At 53.6% G+C, this 18,094-nt stretch overlaps 1 protein-coding gene across 2 annotated transcripts in view; it reads right to left on the bottom strand.

The window, feature by feature from the left end:
- The window catches only part of OPRD1 (opioid receptor delta 1), an 83,970-nt gene that overhangs the window by 21,948 nt on the left and 43,928 nt on the right, over positions 1-18,094 (bottom strand). The window contains exon 1 of one of the 2 annotated variants that reach the window (XM_002716071.6): positions 17,330-17,773. The exons of the other annotated variant lie outside the window; for it this stretch is intronic. Within the exon in view, the coding sequence (XP_002716117.2) occupies positions 17,330-17,556 (227 nt within the window). The 5' untranslated portion in view covers positions 17,557-17,773. Of the gene's footprint in view, positions 1-17,329; positions 17,774-18,094 lie in introns of those variants that run through there. 2 annotated transcript variants of the gene reach the window in all.

Genomic DNA, 18,094 nt, shown 5'->3' on the forward strand with positions numbered 1-18,094 from the left:
GGTCCTTGGGCTCCTGCACCCGCATGGGAAGACCTGGAGGAAGCTCCTGGCTTTGGATCGATACAGCTCCAGCCTTTGCGGCCATCTGGGGAGTGAACCAACGGATGAAAGACCTCTCTTTCTCTGTCTTTCCTTCTCTATCTGTGTAACTCTTTCAAATAAACAAATAAAACTTTAAAAAATACATGTCCAAGGGGTTGGGGCTGGAGCATAGTGCGTAATGCCGCTGCTTACAGTGCCGGCATCCCATATGGGTACCAGTTCGAGTCCCAGCTGCTCCACTTCCAATCCAGCTTCCTGCTAATGTGCCTGGGAAAGCAACAGAAGATAGTCCAAGTCCTTGGACCCCTGTACCCACATGGGAGACCTGGAAGAAGCTCCTAGATTCAACCAGCTCTGGCCATTGCGGGCATTTGGGAAGTGAACCAAGATTCTCTGTCTCTCTGCCTCTCTGTAACTCTGCCCTTCAAATAAATAAGTAAATCTTTAAAAAATAAATAAATAAAAGACCATGTTCATGTCCCAACCTCTAGTACCAGTGAATGCAGCCTTATTTTGTGGCAGTCTTTGTTTTTTAATTAGATTTGTTTCTAACTGACATGATTAAAGTTGTGGGAGAGGCCTTCCAAAGTTCTGAAGAAGAACAGGGGAGGATCCTGTCCTGGGAATGAAATGTGGTTATTAGCTGCTTGTCTGGGAATGTTCCAACTGTAGTCCCTATCTGCTTTTATGTAACTATGTCAGGATCTGCTCATTAGTACAGAGTAATGATTTCGGTGCAGCTCAGTGTGTGGGTGGAGAGGTCTTCATCAGTAATCATGCACACATGTGCAGTACTGCATCCATTCCTATGGCCGCCATGTGACATTACAGTTCCAACCAAATGTATACATGTAGCCATATAAGGGAGAGGCCAAAACCACATATAAGGAAATACCCCTCTTTGTTCTGGGTTTAGGCAATTGGATAAGAAATTCCACCTTGGGGCTGATGCTGTGGCGCGGTAGGTTAATCCTCTGCCTGTGGCACCAGTATCCCATGGGGTGCTGGTTCTACTTCCGGCTGCTCTACTTCTGATCCAGCTCTCTGCTATAGCCTGTTAATGCAAAAGATGGCCCAAGCACTTGGGCCCCTGTGCCCGCATGGGAGACCTGGAAGAAGTTCCTGGCTCCTGGATTTAGATTGGCGCAGCTCCAGTCGTTGCAGACATTTGGGGAGTGAACCAGTGGATGGAAGACCTCTCTCTCTGTCTCTCCCTCTCACTGTCTGTGACTTTACCTCTCAAATAAATAAGACCTTTTAAAAAAATAAATTCTACCTGGGCCTTATGCTGGCATAAATAATAAAATACTATCTCCTGGTAAAAGGCCTTGGAGTCTTGTCTCTGTACACAAATCCTGCTATAATTTGGGAAATAGTCCTTTGTAGACACAATGAGATGAGGTCGTCCTGGGTTATCTGGGTAGGCCCTAACTCCAATGATAAAGGTCCCTGTAAGAGGCCTACAGGGACAAGGCCAAGGAAGAGGGACGCAGAGACTGGGGGGTCCTGGAGGGACACAGTCACAAGCTAAGCAACACCCACAGCCCCCAGAAACTGGAAGAAGCAAGGGCAGACTCTCTTCAAAGAGCCTTCAGAGGCAGCACAGCCCTCTTGGTGCCTTCTGGACTTCTGGCCTCCAGCATTGTGAGCGTATAGATTTCTCTGTGTGTGTGTGTGTGTCTGTCTATATATAGAGAGGTGGGGGGGAGCACGCACCAGGCCAAAGGCAGGAGCCTGGAACTCCATCTGGGTCTCCTATGTGGGTGGCAGGGACCCAAACCCTGGAGCCGTCGTGTGCTGCGTCACGGGATGCGCATTGGCGGGAGGCTGGACTGGAGGTGGAGTAGCTAGGACCCAAGCTAGGCATGCCAACACAGGATGTGGACATGCCAAGAGGCAACCCAGCCCCTGTGCCAACTGCTCATCCCTAAATTTCTGCGTTAAGCCTAACAACAAAGGGCAAGGCGGCTGGTGAGAGTGTTCCCGAGCACTGACTGCCAGCTTCCCTGCCAGTGGGACCGAGTGCTCGTTATCTTGCTGAACCTGCACAGCCACCTCAGAGGCGAGTTTACTCCATTTTACAGGCAAGGAATGTTGAGGCCCACAGGGGTGAAGTCACTCATCAAAAGGTCCATAAATGGGTGTCACAGGATCTGTACTGGGCCTCAGTTTCCAGAACCCACACTGCTAACCACTACTATATCTTACCCCAAATATCAGGTTCGGTCCCTTTGGTTTGCAAATGAAGAGGCAAGCAGTGGACAATTCTGGCAGTGATTACTAAGGCTCTGCCCTGCCCACTGTGGGGAACAAGTAGCCTGTCCAGCTGGAGCTCCCCGTGTTTGTAAACAAAGGGGTGGCTGCCTTCCCCACTGGCAAAATACCCGCTGGGCTGGACAGCAGGGCCCTCCCAGCATTTAACAGTATAGGCAAGCAGCCAGGGATTAATTAGCTGGCAAGGCCTGGAGGAGCACAGCGGTGCAGTGAAGTGGTTTCCTACAGTAAAGCACAGTGACTAGGGGTCACGGCAGAGAAGGGGGAGCTGCACCATGGAAATAAGGGGCTCCGGAGCTGAACAGGAGTGAGAGGCCACCCAGGTCTCACCGGTGCAGTCATAAACAGAGCAGATGCCTTGATGGGCTCAGTTCAAGAACCACGCGGCCCTTGCACTCCATCACCCGGCCCTGCTCTGGTTAAAGGATGGCTGGACTGGGGGATGGGGCAGCCATCACAATGGGGGCCCTACAAGCAGAGCTCCCCACAGGTGGCCAGTCACTCCTGGAAATAGGACATGTCCCTCCCACCAACACCTGCTGACATGTGACCTACATGTGGGAAGCTTGGTGGGGGCTCCAGCTCAAAACAAAGACATTTCCTCTTCTTCACACCACTCCCGGGCGCTGAGGAGGCAGAGGCAGATAGAGATGAGTAACCAGGTGTAAGAAATAGTGCATGGGGCCTGGCACTGTGGCGTACCTGGTTGGACCTCTGCCTGCAGTGCCGGCATCCCATGTGGGCACCAGTTCGAATCCCAGCTGCTTCTCTTCCTATCCAGCTCTCTGCTTGTGGCCAGCAAAGGCAGTGGAAGATGGCCAAGATGCTTGGGTCTCTGCATCCACTTGGGAGACCTAGAGGAGGCTCGTAGCTCCTGGCTTCGGATCAGCTCAGCTATGGTGGCTGCAGCCATTTGGGGAGTGAACCAGCAGATAGAAGATCTCTCTCTGTCCTTCCCTTCTCTGTCTGTAGCTCTGCCTCTCAGATGAATAAATATATCTTAAAAAAAAAAAACACCACCACAACAACAACAAAAAACAACCAACGCAGAGTGCATGGCTGGGCTTGGCAGGGCCCACAGGACACTGTGAGAACACAGTGGAGGCTCTCTCTTGGGGCAGGGATGCAGCAAGGAGAATGGAAGATTCCCTGGGGGAAGATTTACTGAGTTGAACAGGAAGGGGTCATCTGGAGAGGACAGCGGCCTGACTTTGCCACATATCTTAGTTCCTTCTTGTCTTGGAGCTGGGAATTTTATTATAAATCCCAACAACTCTGCAGAGGAAATCTCATTAATAAAGTGCCAATCAGATATTAAGAAATACCCAGTGATGTCTCCTTAGGGTCAGGGAAGATAAAATTAAGTAATTAAAAAAAATTTTTAAGGGAAGGCAAACACAGAAACAAGCAATCACCACAGTGATAAAACACAGGCCCAAGACCATCGATCTTCCTGTGTCCCCGCTTTCTAGGTGACAGGCACTGGACAAAGACACTATAGTCACATCCTCACATTTAATCTTGACAATCAATGGCAGTCGGCACTGCCACAACACTGGGCACAGGAGGGGACCAAGGCTGAGAGGTGCAGAAGTTTGCCCAAGGTCACACAGAACACAGGTTTCAGTACCACGACATGAGCCCAGGTCTGTCTGGCCCTGGGACGGTTAGTTTGATGTGTCAGCTGGACTAGACCAACACACCCAGTTAATTACTCAGCACTAACGGAGGTGCTGCAGCGGAGGTGTTTTGTGCATGTGGTTAATGTCTACAACCAGGTGACTCTAGGTAAAGAAGCCCAGCCTCAGTCATCCGGGCTGGCCTCGTCCACTTAGTTGAAAAGTCTTCGGGACAAAACTGAGGTTTCCCAGAGTAAGAGGCAACTCCAGCACAGACTGCAGCTTCCACTCTTGCCTGAGCCCTCCATCCTGCCGGCCTACCCTACCAATCCCAGGCTTGTGTGGCTGGGCCCTACAGGTGCATATGCTGAGTCCTTGAAACACAAGGGGACCTCAAAAAGTTCATGCATGGGGCCTGTGTTGGGGCACAGCAAGTTAAGCAACTGCTTGCAACACCAGCATTCCATGACAGAGTGCTGGTGTGAGTGCCAGCTTCCCATCCAAGCTCTCCACTAATAGGCCTGGGAAAGCAGAGAACCATGGCCCAAGTACTTGGGCACCAGCCACCCATGTGGGAGACCTAGAAGACACTCCTGGCTCCTGGCTTCAGCCTGGCCCAGGCCCTGCCATTGCAGCCATTTGGGGAATGACCCAGCAGACAGACCCAGCAGGCTGTCTCTGTAATTCTGGCTTTCCAATAAATACTTAAATCTTTTTTTTCTTTAAAAAGGCAATGACAACCAAAAGGCTGGGTTGTTGGAAGGATCAACTGTGATGACGCAGCAGTGTGGTTAAACAGAAGGAGCGTGGGCTCTGCAGCCAGACTCTTACTAACCAGGTGTTCTTGGGCAGAAGTCTTCATCTCTGGGCTTCAGCTTCTGGGCCTATAAAATGGGCACATTTCTCTTCATTTAACAGATAAGAAAAATGAGGCTCCAGTTTCTACCTTCTAAAACTGTTGTGGCCCAGCGCCGCGGCTCAATAGGCTAATCTTCCACCTGCAGCACCGGCACACCGGGTTCTAGTCCCGGTCGGGGCACCGGATTCTGTCCCGGTTGTTCCTCTTCCAGGCCAGCTCTCTGCTGTGGCCAGGGAGTGCAGTGGAGGATGGCCCAACTGCTTGGGCCCTGCACGCCAGGAGAAGCACCTGGCTCCTGCCTTTGGATCAGTGCGGTGAGCCAGCCGTGGCGGCCATTGGAGGGTGAACCAACAGCAAAAGCAAGACCTTTCTCTCTGTCTCTCTCTCTCTCTCACTGTCCACTCTGCCTGTAAAAAAAAAAAAAAAAAAAAAAAAAAAAAAACAAACCCTGTTTGAAGATTAAAGCAGAGTTGGAGTGGGTATCTGGTGCAGAAGCTAACACTTGGCGATGCCCACATCCTACACAGCAGCACCTGACTCTACTCAATATTTCAACTTCTTGCTGATGTACACCCTGGGGGCGGGGAGGCAGCAGGTGGTGGCTCAAGTGGGATGGGAGACCTGGACTGAATTCCTCGTTCTTGGCTTGGGCCTGGCCTGAACTGAACTGAACTGTTGTGGGTGTCTGGGAGGTGAGCTAGTGGGTGGGAAATCTCTGTCTCTGTCTCACTGCCTTTCAAACAAGTAGCTTTTTGTTCAAAAAAAAAAAAAAAAAAAAAAAAAACCAGAGAGATTTTGCCATAAGGTCTCCTATACAAAGCCTTCTAGTCTTATGAAACACATATCCATTTCTGCCACAGTTGTAATTCCTGGATTCTTAATTTCAAGTCCTTCAGCATGGACGCTACATGGTTTATCTGGCCTGTCCATCCCACGCCCCCCCACCCCCACCCAGGGACACTCTCTGGGGACAGTGAGCCCGTGCAGAGCACCTCACAAACACTTTCTCCTTTAAACTGCACCCACCCTGCAAAATGGGTCTCAGTTTATTGCCATTCTGCTCCCAGAAGGAAATGTGGCCCCCAAAGGAGAGGCAGGCAGTTAGCCAGGCCTGCAGAGCAGACAGAACCAGGTGTTCCCCCAAGCCCAGGTGGCCTCCAGGCCTTTGGCCGTGCTGTGTAGTTTACCATCTTTCTTGCTGCCTGGCACCCTTTTCACTTTTGTTTACGAACCACTGAATACTTTAAGAACTTTACAGGGGCCAGCGCTGTGGCGCAGCGTAAAGTCACCGCCTGCAGTGCCAGCATCCCATATGGGCACTGGTTCAAGACCCAGCTGCTCCACTTTCCATCCAGCTCTCTGCTATGGCCTGGGAAAGCAGTAAAAGATGGCCCAAGCTCTTGGGCCCCTGCACCCGCATAGGAAGAACCAGAGGAAGCTCCTGGCTCCTGGCTTGGGGAGTGAACCAGCAGATGGAAGACCTCTCTCTCTCTCTCTCTCTCTCCTTCTCTCTTTGTGTAACACTGACTTTCAAAGTAAATAAATATATCTTAAAAAAAAAAAAACATTACAATCAGGTCTACTCTCCCAGCCCCTGGAACTCTACCGTGGAATCAGAGAGCAGTAAGGGTTTAACCTCTTTCCTGGACGTGGCTTCCTGGACCCATTACACAACTGGACCAACCCTGCCACTTTCCACCTGTGGCCCTGTGCCACGGAATGATCACCCTGAGCCTCAGCTTCCGCATCTATCAACTGAAAAATGCAGTACCAAGCTCACAGAGTAGGGAGAATTAAATGAGATAACACACAGCTTGACAAGCTTGGCTCAGAGCTTGTTGCACTCAGAGAAGATCAGCAGATCTATCTGCAGTGCGACTCCTGCCAAGTCAACATTCGCGCCTGGGCTCCCTCTTACCTGGATGACAAGGCCTGAGCAGGTGGAGGGGGTCCCCTGGGGCTGCCCTGCCCTTCCTCTCAAGAAAGGATGGAAAATCACGAGGTGGGGGCCTTTCCTAGCACCCTGGGAGCATGAGTTTTTGTAACCAAGGGAAACGGATGATCTCCATCCGTCCTGCAGGGGCATCTGGCCTGGCTAGGACAAGCATCCTCTGTCCCTTGCTCAATCCCTGCCCCCTGCGTCCCAAGGCCCGGGCAGTCAGCCAGAAGGTATCATTACCACTCATAGCTTCCTGCTGCAGGCCAGGCCTGCGTTAAGGCCACACGGGCATCCTCTCCTTTACGCTTTGCCTTCACTGTTCCTTGTGCCTGAAACACTCTTCCTTCAGCAGCAGGCCCCCTGCCCTCCTCCCCTACACAGCTGCAGCCTGGCCACCAGCCCTCCCATATGGCAAGGAAGGACAACCAAGGAACCATGGTGGTGCCTGTGCCTGGTGTTTGCCAGCCTTCCTTGGCTGGCACTGATGCCCAGTGTCATGGCATCTGGGCCTAAAGGGTCAAGGAACCTAAAAAACAAGATGCTGAAAAGAAAAAAATCAAGCTCTATTTAGGACTTGTAATAAACCTGCAACAAAACTGGAGGAGAAGAACTATGCCTGGTACCTAGGAGGGGCTGACAAGTGTGTGTTTGCCATAACCTTGGGATGTGGAGGTGTTCCCATCGATCCTTTCCACAGATGAGAAACCTGCTCAGCTCACTTTGGAGCTCTGTCTGTTTGCCTCTGGACAATGGGCCTCTCCTGCTGCAGGTGCAGCCAGTGGTGCCTATGCCAGGCTGCCCTATGCAAGAACGCACTCTCCAAGCACCCATGGACCACAACTTCCAGCTTCCTTTTGGCCCTCTCTTAGCTCAAACAATCCCAAGTGTATAAAGAGATGCAAGAAGAGGGGTGAAGGCTTGGGAACTGTGAGTTTTAGTCCATCCCTGGCCACTAACTCCAGAGACATGGAATCTCTCCAGGCCTCGAGTTCCTCATCTGCACATCAGAGGAACTGAACTTGACATTCAGAGTGGCAGAGGACAGGGCAATGGTTAACATGTGAGCCCTTCTGAGTTCAGCCAGACCCTGGGACTCTGCATGTTACGTCAGGGCTCTGAGCCTCGAGTTCCCCCATCAGCTATAAAATGAGGCAACAACATTCACCTCATGTGAATTACGTGAGCATGAAACAGGATGACATATGAGGAGTATTCAAAAAGTTCATGGAAAATGGAGTTAAAAGCAAAATGTGTTTTGGTGCAAAAAATTATGCAATCCATGCATATGGGGGGGTCTTTTTTTAAAGATTTATTTATTTATATTTGAAAGGCAGACTTAATAGAGAGGCAGAGGCAGAGAGAGAGAGAGAGAGAGAGAGAGAGAGAGAGAGAAAGAAAGTCTTCTATCCACTGGTTCTCTCCCCAAATGGCCGCAATGGCCAGAGCTGGGCTGATCCGAAACCAGGCGCCAGGAGCTTCTTCCGGGTTTCCCACATGAGTTCAGGGGCCCAAGGACTTGGGCCATCTTCTACTGCCTTCCCAGCCCATAGCAGAGAGCTGGATTGGAAGTAGAACAGCCACATCTCAAACCAATGCCCATATGGGATGCCGGCACTCCAGGCGGCAGCTTTACCTGCTACGCCACAGCATTGGCCCCTGGGGGAGGGGGGTCCTTAAAAAAGTTCACCAAAGGGGCCAGTGTTGTGGTATAGTAAAGCTGCCACCTGTGGCATCCCATATGGGTGCCGGTTCAAGTCCTGGCTGCTCCATTTCTGATCCAGCTCTCTGCTAATGCACCTGGGAAAGTGGTGGAAGATGGCCCAAGTGCTTGGGCCCCATGCCCATATGGGAAACCCAGAAGAAGCTCCTGGCTCCTGGCTTCAGATTGGCCCAGCTCTGGCTGTTGCAGCCGTTTGGGGAATGAACCAGCAGATAGAAGAACTCTCTCTGTCTCTCCCTCTCTCTCTGTTAACTCTGCCCTTCAAATAAATACATAAATCTTTTTTTAAAAATTGTTTAAAAAAAAAGTTCACAGAAAATGCAAATCATGAAATAATTATGCACAGATCTCAAATTTTTGTGCATTTTTCCTTTTTGCCGTTGGTTCACCCTCCAATGGCCACCACAGCCGGCGCACCGCTCTGATCCGATGGCAGGAGCCAGGTACTTATCCTGGTCTCCCATGGGGTGCAGGGCCCAAGCACTTGGGCCATCCTCCACTGCACTCCCGGGCCACAGCAGAGAGCTGGCCTGGAAGGGGGGCAACCGGGACAGAATCCGGCGCCCCGACCGGGACTAGAACCCGGTGTGCCGACGCCGCAAGGTGGAGGATTAGCCTAGTCCCGGTCGGGGCGCCAGATTCTGTCCCAGTTGCCCCTCTTCCAGGCCAGCCCTCTGCTATGGCACAGGAGTGCAGTGGAGGATGGCCCAAGTGCTTGGGCCCTGCACCCTCATGGAAGACCAGGAGAAGCACCTGGCTCCTGCCTTCGGATCAGCGCGATGCGCCGGCCACAGCGCACCGGCCGCGGCGGCCATTGGAGGGTGAACCAATGGCAAAAAGGAAGACCTTTCTCTCTGTCTCTCTCACTGTCCATTCTGCCTGTCAAAAAAAAAAAAAGAGAGAGAGAGAGAGAGACCACGAAAGCTCCAGAAAGCAGGAATCTTCCCGCATACCTCCTTCCTGGACAGAGACAAAGCCGCTGATTTGTGCAGCTGCTCTGGGAGCCATAAATCAATAGAAGACAGCCCAGACGCCCTGGCCTACCCCACACCCACAGCTGGTAATGGGGCCGCTACAGACTGATGATGGTAAATTGCTAATTTAAGCCAGGCTTTCTGTTCTACCCCACCATGATCCCTCTTCCTGTGCGTGTTGTGATGTCCGGGCAGCCAATTTGATTTCGAGGTCCCGGGATTCTGAGGTTAATGAAGTCAGGCTTTGCCCTGGCACAGCCCCCGTCTCTCAAAGTCCAGGCATCTGCCAGGGAGGGGCGGCAGGAGCCCAGATGGCAACATCGGAGAACCTTTCTTCTTTGAATCTCGGCTGTGGTGACAGGGCCCTGCAATTAATGTTTGTCCTATCTTTTCTCCACCTGAATCTCTGGTGCCAAACTTCTACCCGCCTGGTTTTCCAGCTTCGGCTTGCATACCTTCAGTGACGAGAAGCTCCCTACATGACACAGCAGCCATGTCTTCTTGGAAAGCTTTGACTGTGGGAAAATTCCACATAGAAATAATGCAGGGGGTACTGTTATGGCACAGGGGGTTAAGCTCCCGCCTCTGACACTGGTATCTCATATCAGAGCGCTGGTTCAAGTCTCGACTGCTCTGCTTCTGATCTAGCTCCCTGTTAATGCACCTGGGAAAGCAGAGGAAGATGGACCAGAAGGACCAAGTACTTGGGCCCCTGCCACCCACATGGGAGACCCAAATGGAGTTCCAGTCTGCTGGCTTCAGCCTGGCCCAGCCCCTGCCATTGCAGTCCTTTTCAGGGAGTAAACCTACAGATAGAAGACCTTTTTCTCTTTTTGCCTCTCCTTCTTTCTCTGTTACTCTGCCTTTCACATAAATCTCTCTCTCTCTCTCTCTCTCTCTCTCTCTCTCTCAAGATTTACTTTCTTTATTTGAAAGACAGAGTTACAGACAGAGGTAGACAGAGAGAGAAAGAGAGGTCTTCCAACCTCTGGGTCACTCCCCTAATGGCTGCAAAGGCTGGAGATGAGCTGATCCAAAGCCAGGAGCCAGGAGCTTCTTCTGGGTCTCCCACATGCGTGCAGGGGCCCAAGAATCTGGGCCATCCTGTACTGCCTTCCCAGGGCCATTAACAGGGAGCTGGATCGGAAGTAGAGCAGCCAGGACTCGAACCAGTGCCCATATGGGATGTTGGTTCTGCACGCTAGGGCTTTAACCTGCTGCGCCACAGTGCCAACCCCAATAAATCTTTTTTTTCAAAAATGAACATCTGATAGCTTGAGATCATGCTCATGATGTAATGCTTCTTATAAAATATTATATAAAGTGTGCTCATGACTTCAACATGTGATCCTGATTTTATTAAAACATATTTTGAGAGAAAGAGAGAGGCAGAAAAAGAGATGGAAAGGAAGAGATGGAAAGGAAAGACATCAAAATGACAGAGCTTTTCTGGTTGTGCTAGGATTATGGATAACATCTTTCTCTGCTTTAACTGCTCATAGTTCCTGAAAGAACTACTATGTTATCTTTACTGAAAAAGAAAATTTCTAGTACTGAGCTGATACAGTTTCTCTCTAGCATTCACCCAATAATTCTGGTTCCTCTGGGGCTCAACATTCAGCGAATGAAAGAGAAGAAAGTCCGCCTTGTTGTCTAAACAGCTGTCATGACAGGAAACAGGGCCGGCACCCTTACACCTGGCTCTGTGCTGTGACCCTGCATGTCACACCCTGGCAGCTCCTCATGCTCGCTTGTAACCTGTTGCTGCTCCCGTTTCACAGATGAGAAAACCAAGGCTCAGAGAGGATGCATATGGACTGCTCAAGCTCACTCTGAGTAAACGGCAGCTGCAGCACGCCCAGCTCTCACCTCCATCCCCCCATGTCTCCCAACAGCAGGGGCACAGTGGGTGTGCAGTGGTTTTGCAGTCAAAAAGATCAGGAGTGAAGGCAGTGGAAGATGGCCCAAGTCCTCGGGCCCCTGCATCCACATGGACGACCTGGAAGAAGCTCCTGGCCTTTCTTCCCTCTTTCTTTTCTTTTCTGCCTCTCTGAAATTCTGCCTTTCAAATAAATAAATATTTGGAAAAAAAAAAAAAAAAAAGACCAGGGGTTGAGTCTGGGCTGTCAGAGGCACCTGCTCCCTCCGAGCCTCGCAACCTCGCCTGTAAATGAGGACCTGCAGGCCCTGTTGCAGGGCCTGTGGTGCAGCTTGGAGAAGCCACTGGCTCATGGCTCAGGAAGAGGCTCCTCAGAGTCCTCGTGGCTCCTCCATGAGTCACACATTCTGCCCAGGGAATGAGCCTGAGACTAGGGAATAGCAGGCTCCAGGGCAAGCGTGGGAGGGCCCGGGGAAGGGGAACACGGCCTCTGCTACGTTTGCATATCCTGCTCAGGTTCCCCAGCGTCCTCAGGCAGAGCCTCCCGCCTTCTTCTCAGGTCCATCGCATCCCACCTCAGACACAGAACTGAGGCCAAGGTGTCAATGACCCGTCCAGGGTCCCACAGCTCTCTTTCCACTGTCCTGAGCCACACCGAACCCGTCCCCATCCAGTCCACCCCGCTGACACCCACACCAGATGCGTCCTGCATAGATTGTTCCCAAATCCTCTTCCCCGTGACATGTAACCCAAAGCTCGCCAAAGCTGGCCATACTGTAAGTCCCAGAGACTCGACCAGCTTCAGCTCCCATGCCCAGCCTGACAGCCAGAGCCTGAGCAACCTTTGTCCCTCCACGCAGCCATACTGGCCTGGCTCAGGCCCTCCTCCAGCCTCTGGTTGCGCCTTCCCAGCAAGACGACTCCCTCCAGTTACCTGGGACTGGTCCATGGAGTTCCTTGAGCACCTGTGCCTTCTCAGGAAGCCTGGAAGGCAAGGACGATGCAGGCAGACTCATCAGTGCTCCCAGGCCCTGCTGAAGCTCAGCACGCAGGAGGTGTTTTGGCAACCACAGTGAGGACACCCACTTTTGTCCCTGCAACCTCTCCATCCCACAGTCCCTGGTAGCTCAGCTCAGCTGTGCTGAGTCTCCCTATCCCCCACCAGAACATCCCCACCATTGCTCATGCTGTTCTCTCTGCCTGGAATGTCCCGCCCCTCAGGACTCCCATGGCCCCAGGAAGATACCCCTGTCCCTGGAGTTGCAGCAAGGGCCAGAGGCTGGGCTGAGGCTTACTCTGAGAGCCTGCGTGGCGGGAACTGAGGCTGGACTGACTGGCAAGGTCCAAAGTCAGCCAATGCTTCTTGAATGAGTAAATGTGCAGCCCAAGTGGGGCCTGGGACAAGGCCCAAGGTGGGAAATGTAGACAATCAGACCTGGATGGCCACCTGCAGCAGCGGTAGGAGTGCTGTTTAGTCACAGCGCCCAGCACACACGAAGGCCTTGCTACAGGACTGACATGTGTGATCTCATTTACTCTTCCCAATAACCTGTCAGGATCACCCCCACATTTTCAAATGGGTCCCATCTGACCCCAAGCTGTGACCTTTGCCATGGTACTGTCACTGCACTGGAATTTCTCCTGGCCTAGAGGCCCTAGGTCAACCTGGGCAAAAGAGGGAAGGGAGACAAACAGGCAAGGAGCACAGGCTGGGCTCCCCCAAACAAGACGGAGGTGGGGTGAGTGTTTGGCTCAGGGGTTAAGACACTGCTTAGGACGCTCCATTACAAGAATGTCTGGCTGAAGCTCTGGCTCCTCTGCTTCCAGTCTAGTTTCTTACTGAGCATACTCTAGGAGGCAGCAGATAATGATGGCTCAAGAACTTGGGTCCATGCCATCCACGGGAGAGACTCAGACTGATTTGGCTCCTGGCTTTGGCATGGCTGTTGTGGGCATCTGGAGTGAACCAGTAGATGGAAGATCTCTATTTCTCTGCCTTTCAAGTTAAGTAAATTTTAATTAAAAAAAAAATACAGAGACTCTACTCCCAATTCTTCAAAGTTGACCCTTGAATACCTTTCTTTGCTACTTGGGCAGTGGGCGAAGGGACAAGCAGCACCCACATTCGTCTGTTGTGAGCCGGCCCCAGCCCTGGCTGCCTGGCTTCACCTCTCCACCCTGCTGCAGTCCCCTCAGACAGGAGGGAAAACTCGGTGCCTCACCAAAGGTACCTCTCAGATGGATGCTGTTCACACCCCAGGGATGGAGAGCCTGGGATGCAGAGAGGCAATCGATGAGCTGAAGATGTCCGCAGGTGTGGAGCTGGCTCTGGATACAGGAGACGTCAGAAGAGACACGGGCTCAGGAGAGATCAAGGGGCGGAGACACACACAGCCCCAAACAGCACAGGGAAGCAGGCTGGGGCTAGGAAGACGCTGGGGTGCCAGGGGGCTGTGCAGACACAGAAGGTTGCACACCTACTGAAACCAGGATCAGGGAGAGGCGGAGGCAGAAGGCTGCGGAACAGACAAGAGGCCAGGGGAAAGGGGCTATCTCTGTTCACCTGCCTGGATTCTGGATTCTGGATCATGCAAACCAGTTAGTTCTAGGCCACAGAGAGGAAACAAGGGATCACCTGTCAGAGAGGAGGGGTCTGCTAAGCCCTTCATACTCCACTCTACCCAGCAGGTACTGTCTAAGACACCAGCCCAGCTGACAACATGGACTCTGCCCAGAAGGAGGGACGATCCAGCACCTGCTCTGAGGCCTAGGGCATCCCCAAGGCCAGCACCACATCACCACGCTGGCCAGATGCACACTGCAGGAGCAGGGGGTGATGCTCTGCCCTTGGGACCAGGCATCCCAAGAAATCCTGCTCACCTACACAGAAGCCTCATTCCCAAGCACCATGTGCTGTTGCTAAGAGCTCAACTCCCAGGTGCCCTTCTAGCACATGCAGAAGGATGAGTGGGTTTCTTGGGGCCCTGAGGAGACCAGGGCTTTTCTCTACCCTGAACCACCTTCCACCACTGCTCTTGGGATTTTTCCAGTGGAAGCCAAGCCCCAGGCAGCTGCCTTGTCTTCAGCCTCCTCTCAGTGGGGAAGGACCAAGTGCCAGTCCCCATGACTCTCTATCCCCCAAGGACAGCATCTTAAAAAACATGTGCTGTGGGGCTGGCGCTGTGGTATAGTGGGTAAAGCCACCACCTGCAGTGCCGGCATCCCATATGGGCGCTGGTTCGAGATCCGGCTGCTCCACTTCCAATCTGGCTCTCTGCTATAACCTGGGAAAGCAGTAGAAGATGGCCCAAGTCCTTGAGTCCCTGCACCTGCGTGGGAGACCTAGAAGAAGCTCCTGGCTCCTGGCTTCGGATCAGCACAGCTCCGGTCATTGAAGCCACTTGGGGAGTGAATCAGCTGATGGAAGACCTCTCTCTCCCTCTCTCTCTTTCTTTCTGTCTCTCCTTCTCTTTCTGTGTAGCTCTTTCAAGTAAAATAAATAAATCTTTAAAAAAAAAAATACATGGGCAGAATGATGGCTAGTCAGTCCTTAGGCCTCCACCATCTCTGAGGATCCTGGGACAAAAAGGACAGGATTGTGACTCCTTTCATGCAATGTTTTGGCTGTCCCCTACCCTGACCAGCTCCAGACAATATTCTGGACTTGGAGGCACAAGCCCAGAGCTCTAAACCTAACAGACATCTGGTGCTGCTGTGGTTCCTTAGTGAAATAAGTCACCTTGCCTCTCTTTGAGCTGCAGATTCCTCATTTTGTTTTACAACAAAGGTGATGATGATGATGATGATGATGGTAATGGTGATTCCAACGCCCAGCCCACAGGGCTGTGGAAGTGAGGATCAAGTCACTCAGACCAAGACACAGCTATCAGCAGATGGCTGGCCAGGGGCCTCCGGGGGCCAGCTACGCCATCTGCATACATCCCCAGTGCGATTTCCAGAAGGGCAGCTGGGAACGCACCTAGCAGGCTGAGCCCGGCGCCTGCCCAGAGTGGACAGTGGGAAGCCAGAGGCCCTTGCTCAGTGTTAGTTGGGAAGCTGCGCTCCTCAGCCCACCAGCCAGAAGGCTCTGGGGAGCAGGCTGGAGTGGGAACACGCTGCAGCTCAGCTTTTCCTGGACTGGAACACCTGGAGCTTCCCTGGAGACACTGTGTGCCAGGAACCTGGAATTCTCAGAAAGTCTCGGAATCGCAGCCCACCTTAGGACAAGAGATGCCCACCCATGGCTTCCTTTAATCAGCACTGGATTGTGTAGGATCTGGAAGATCACTCCTCTTCATTATACGGACAGCTTCCATGTATGAGGTGCAGGCACAGGGCCAGCTGCATCATATTAGCACTCTGTACTGACACCTCGCAACCACCCTACTGAAGAAGGTTCTACTGCCCCATTCCATAGATGAAGAAACTGAGGCTCAAAGATGATCATTGATTTGCTCAAGACATGGAGTCAGCTCCCAGCAGCGCGAGGATTAACATCCAGGTCGGCCCTCTCTAAGCCATAAGGGGGAAAGAATCCCCGACAACACAAAGCCAAGATCAATCCTGCCTGTGCTTGGGGGAGTTTTCCCACCGTAGCCGGTGATGAGTCATCGAAAGCACAGGAAATTCTCGAACCCTGCATCCTTTCCCAGGAGCACAGATGCCCTGGAGATCACCAATGACAAAGCCACCTGACACCCACACCTCCCATCCAGTGCTCCAACCCACGTGTCCTGCCCCTCACAGACCCATATGTGGAAATCCTGTTCCCCAATAGAGGAGATTGGGTCTCTAGTCTTCATGCGGGGAAATTGAGGCAGATGGGAGGTGGGACCTGGGGAATGGTGCCCAGCAACAGTGACTGGGCTGAAGCCACAGCCTCTCGGACCTCTGAGTCTGTGTTCTGCCCTCTGCTCTGCCTGGTGATACCACAGCCCAGAGAGGTTCAGGACAGGGTCCTAGGTCAACCAGCATGGAGGACCCATTCCCAACCAACAGTAAAGTCTTTGCTGTTGTAAGGATGGAGGTTTCCTTTCAACCCTTTTCGCTCGAGCTGGCAGGGCTGTGTCGGGAGAGCTACTCTGGGGTGCGCTGATGCTGGTTTAGGCTGAGGAGCAAGCAGCACTATCCACAGACACCAACCTCACTCCCTAGGGTGGGAGCACACACCCAGCTGCAGCCCAAATATACCACTCCTGCCTGCAGTGGGAGAACAGACCCCTGATTCAGGGAGGAGAGAGAAACCCGGAGCCGGCGGCTGAGGGAAGGGTGGAAGTCTCTCTGCAGCAGAACCAGGGTTCCTGAGCAGATGGCCCCTGGGGAAGGGAGCAGAGGAGCCACTGGGCACCACAGCCATTGTCCACTGCATCCACAACACACAACACCCTGCTGGCAAACACACATCCAGCTGCACAAACGCGGGTGACCACAGCCACTTTGGATGCTCCCCTGGGGCTTGGGGGGGGGGGGGGCTGAGGAGAAGCAACAGTCACATGGTCACTTTCTCTAACACAATCACAAACAGATGGTTTGGGACAAGCACAAACCAACCTAAGGATGTCCAATATGACCCGGCAAGCGTCCCTGCAGCACGGTGCAGGCACACGCAACACTCCTGACCCTCCACTCCCACGATACCCACGGCGAGCTGGCTCCCCAGAGGCCCACAGCCCCTGAGAACATCCCCGCCCACCCCTAGGAGGCTTCAGGGGACCAGATAGACACCTGTACTGTCACAATCTCCCTTGCTAACACCACGCCAGACACACAAAACTGTTGCCAAACTGTCCCACAGCCCTGATGCGGCAGCAAGGGGATGCCCACAGATGACCGCACGGTACCTGGTTAAGCGCGGGGCCGGCAGGTTCGCGTGCATACACGCGGACACGGAGCCCCGCGTCCCGCTCTCCGCTGCGCCCCCGGTCGCCCCTGCAGGAAGTGCTGAGACCAAGGGAGGTCCCGGGCACGGCCCCAAGTCAGTAGACCCCAGCCCCGCAGCGCCAGCCTGCCCGCAGCGGACTCACCTCACGATCCCGAACATGACAAGCACGTTGCCCAGCAGCCCCACGGCGCATACCGCCGAGTAGAGCGCGGTGATGGCGATGGCCAGGGCGAGAGACGAGGCGCTTCGTGCGCCCGGTGGCCCCGACGCATTGGTGCCCGCGCTGGGGAAGGCGCTGGGGTAGGCGTCCGAAGCGTTGGCGAGGAGCGCGGGCTGCTGCTCGGCGCCGGCGGAGGGGGCCGGCTCCATGGCGGCCGGGTGGCCCGCGCCGCGTCCCTCTCCACCGTGCGCCCTGGGCGCAGGGACCTGGAGCAAGGGACGCGCGAACAGCCGAGGCCGCTGCCCCGACGCCGCCGGCTGCAGCGCCCCGAGCGCTCCGCTTTCTCTGTGCCTCGCCGCCAGCAGGGGCTCTACCCCCGGCTTCCACCCGCTATCCTCGCCGGGAGCGCTGTGAGCCGGGAACCGCTGCGGGATCCTCGGACGCGCCCGCCGTTCGCACCACGTGGCCTGGAGGCGGCCGCCAGTCTGCGCCCGCGAGCGGGGGCGGATGCTGCAACACCGGCAAGCCACGCCAGGGAGGCCTCTGGCCCCCGTCCCCAGTCAGGCTCCGTGGGGGTGTGCGCGCCCCTCCCCAACCCTGGGACGTTTTGGAGCCAAAAGGACCTGAATGTGAATCCTGTTTCCCGCCCTTGCACAGAGTGACCTTGGGCAAGTCCCTTAACCTCTCTCAACTTCATGCTCTTTGTCGGTGAAATGCGGGAGCTAGCTCAGCCACCTGATAGGGTTG

This window comes from Oryctolagus cuniculus, chromosome 7 (genome assembly GCF_051225735.1).
Source record: "Oryctolagus cuniculus isolate XC-2025 breed Fujian yellow rabbit chromosome 7, ASM5122573v1, whole genome shotgun sequence".
Taxonomy (NCBI): domain Eukaryota; kingdom Metazoa; phylum Chordata; class Mammalia; order Lagomorpha; family Leporidae; genus Oryctolagus; species Oryctolagus cuniculus.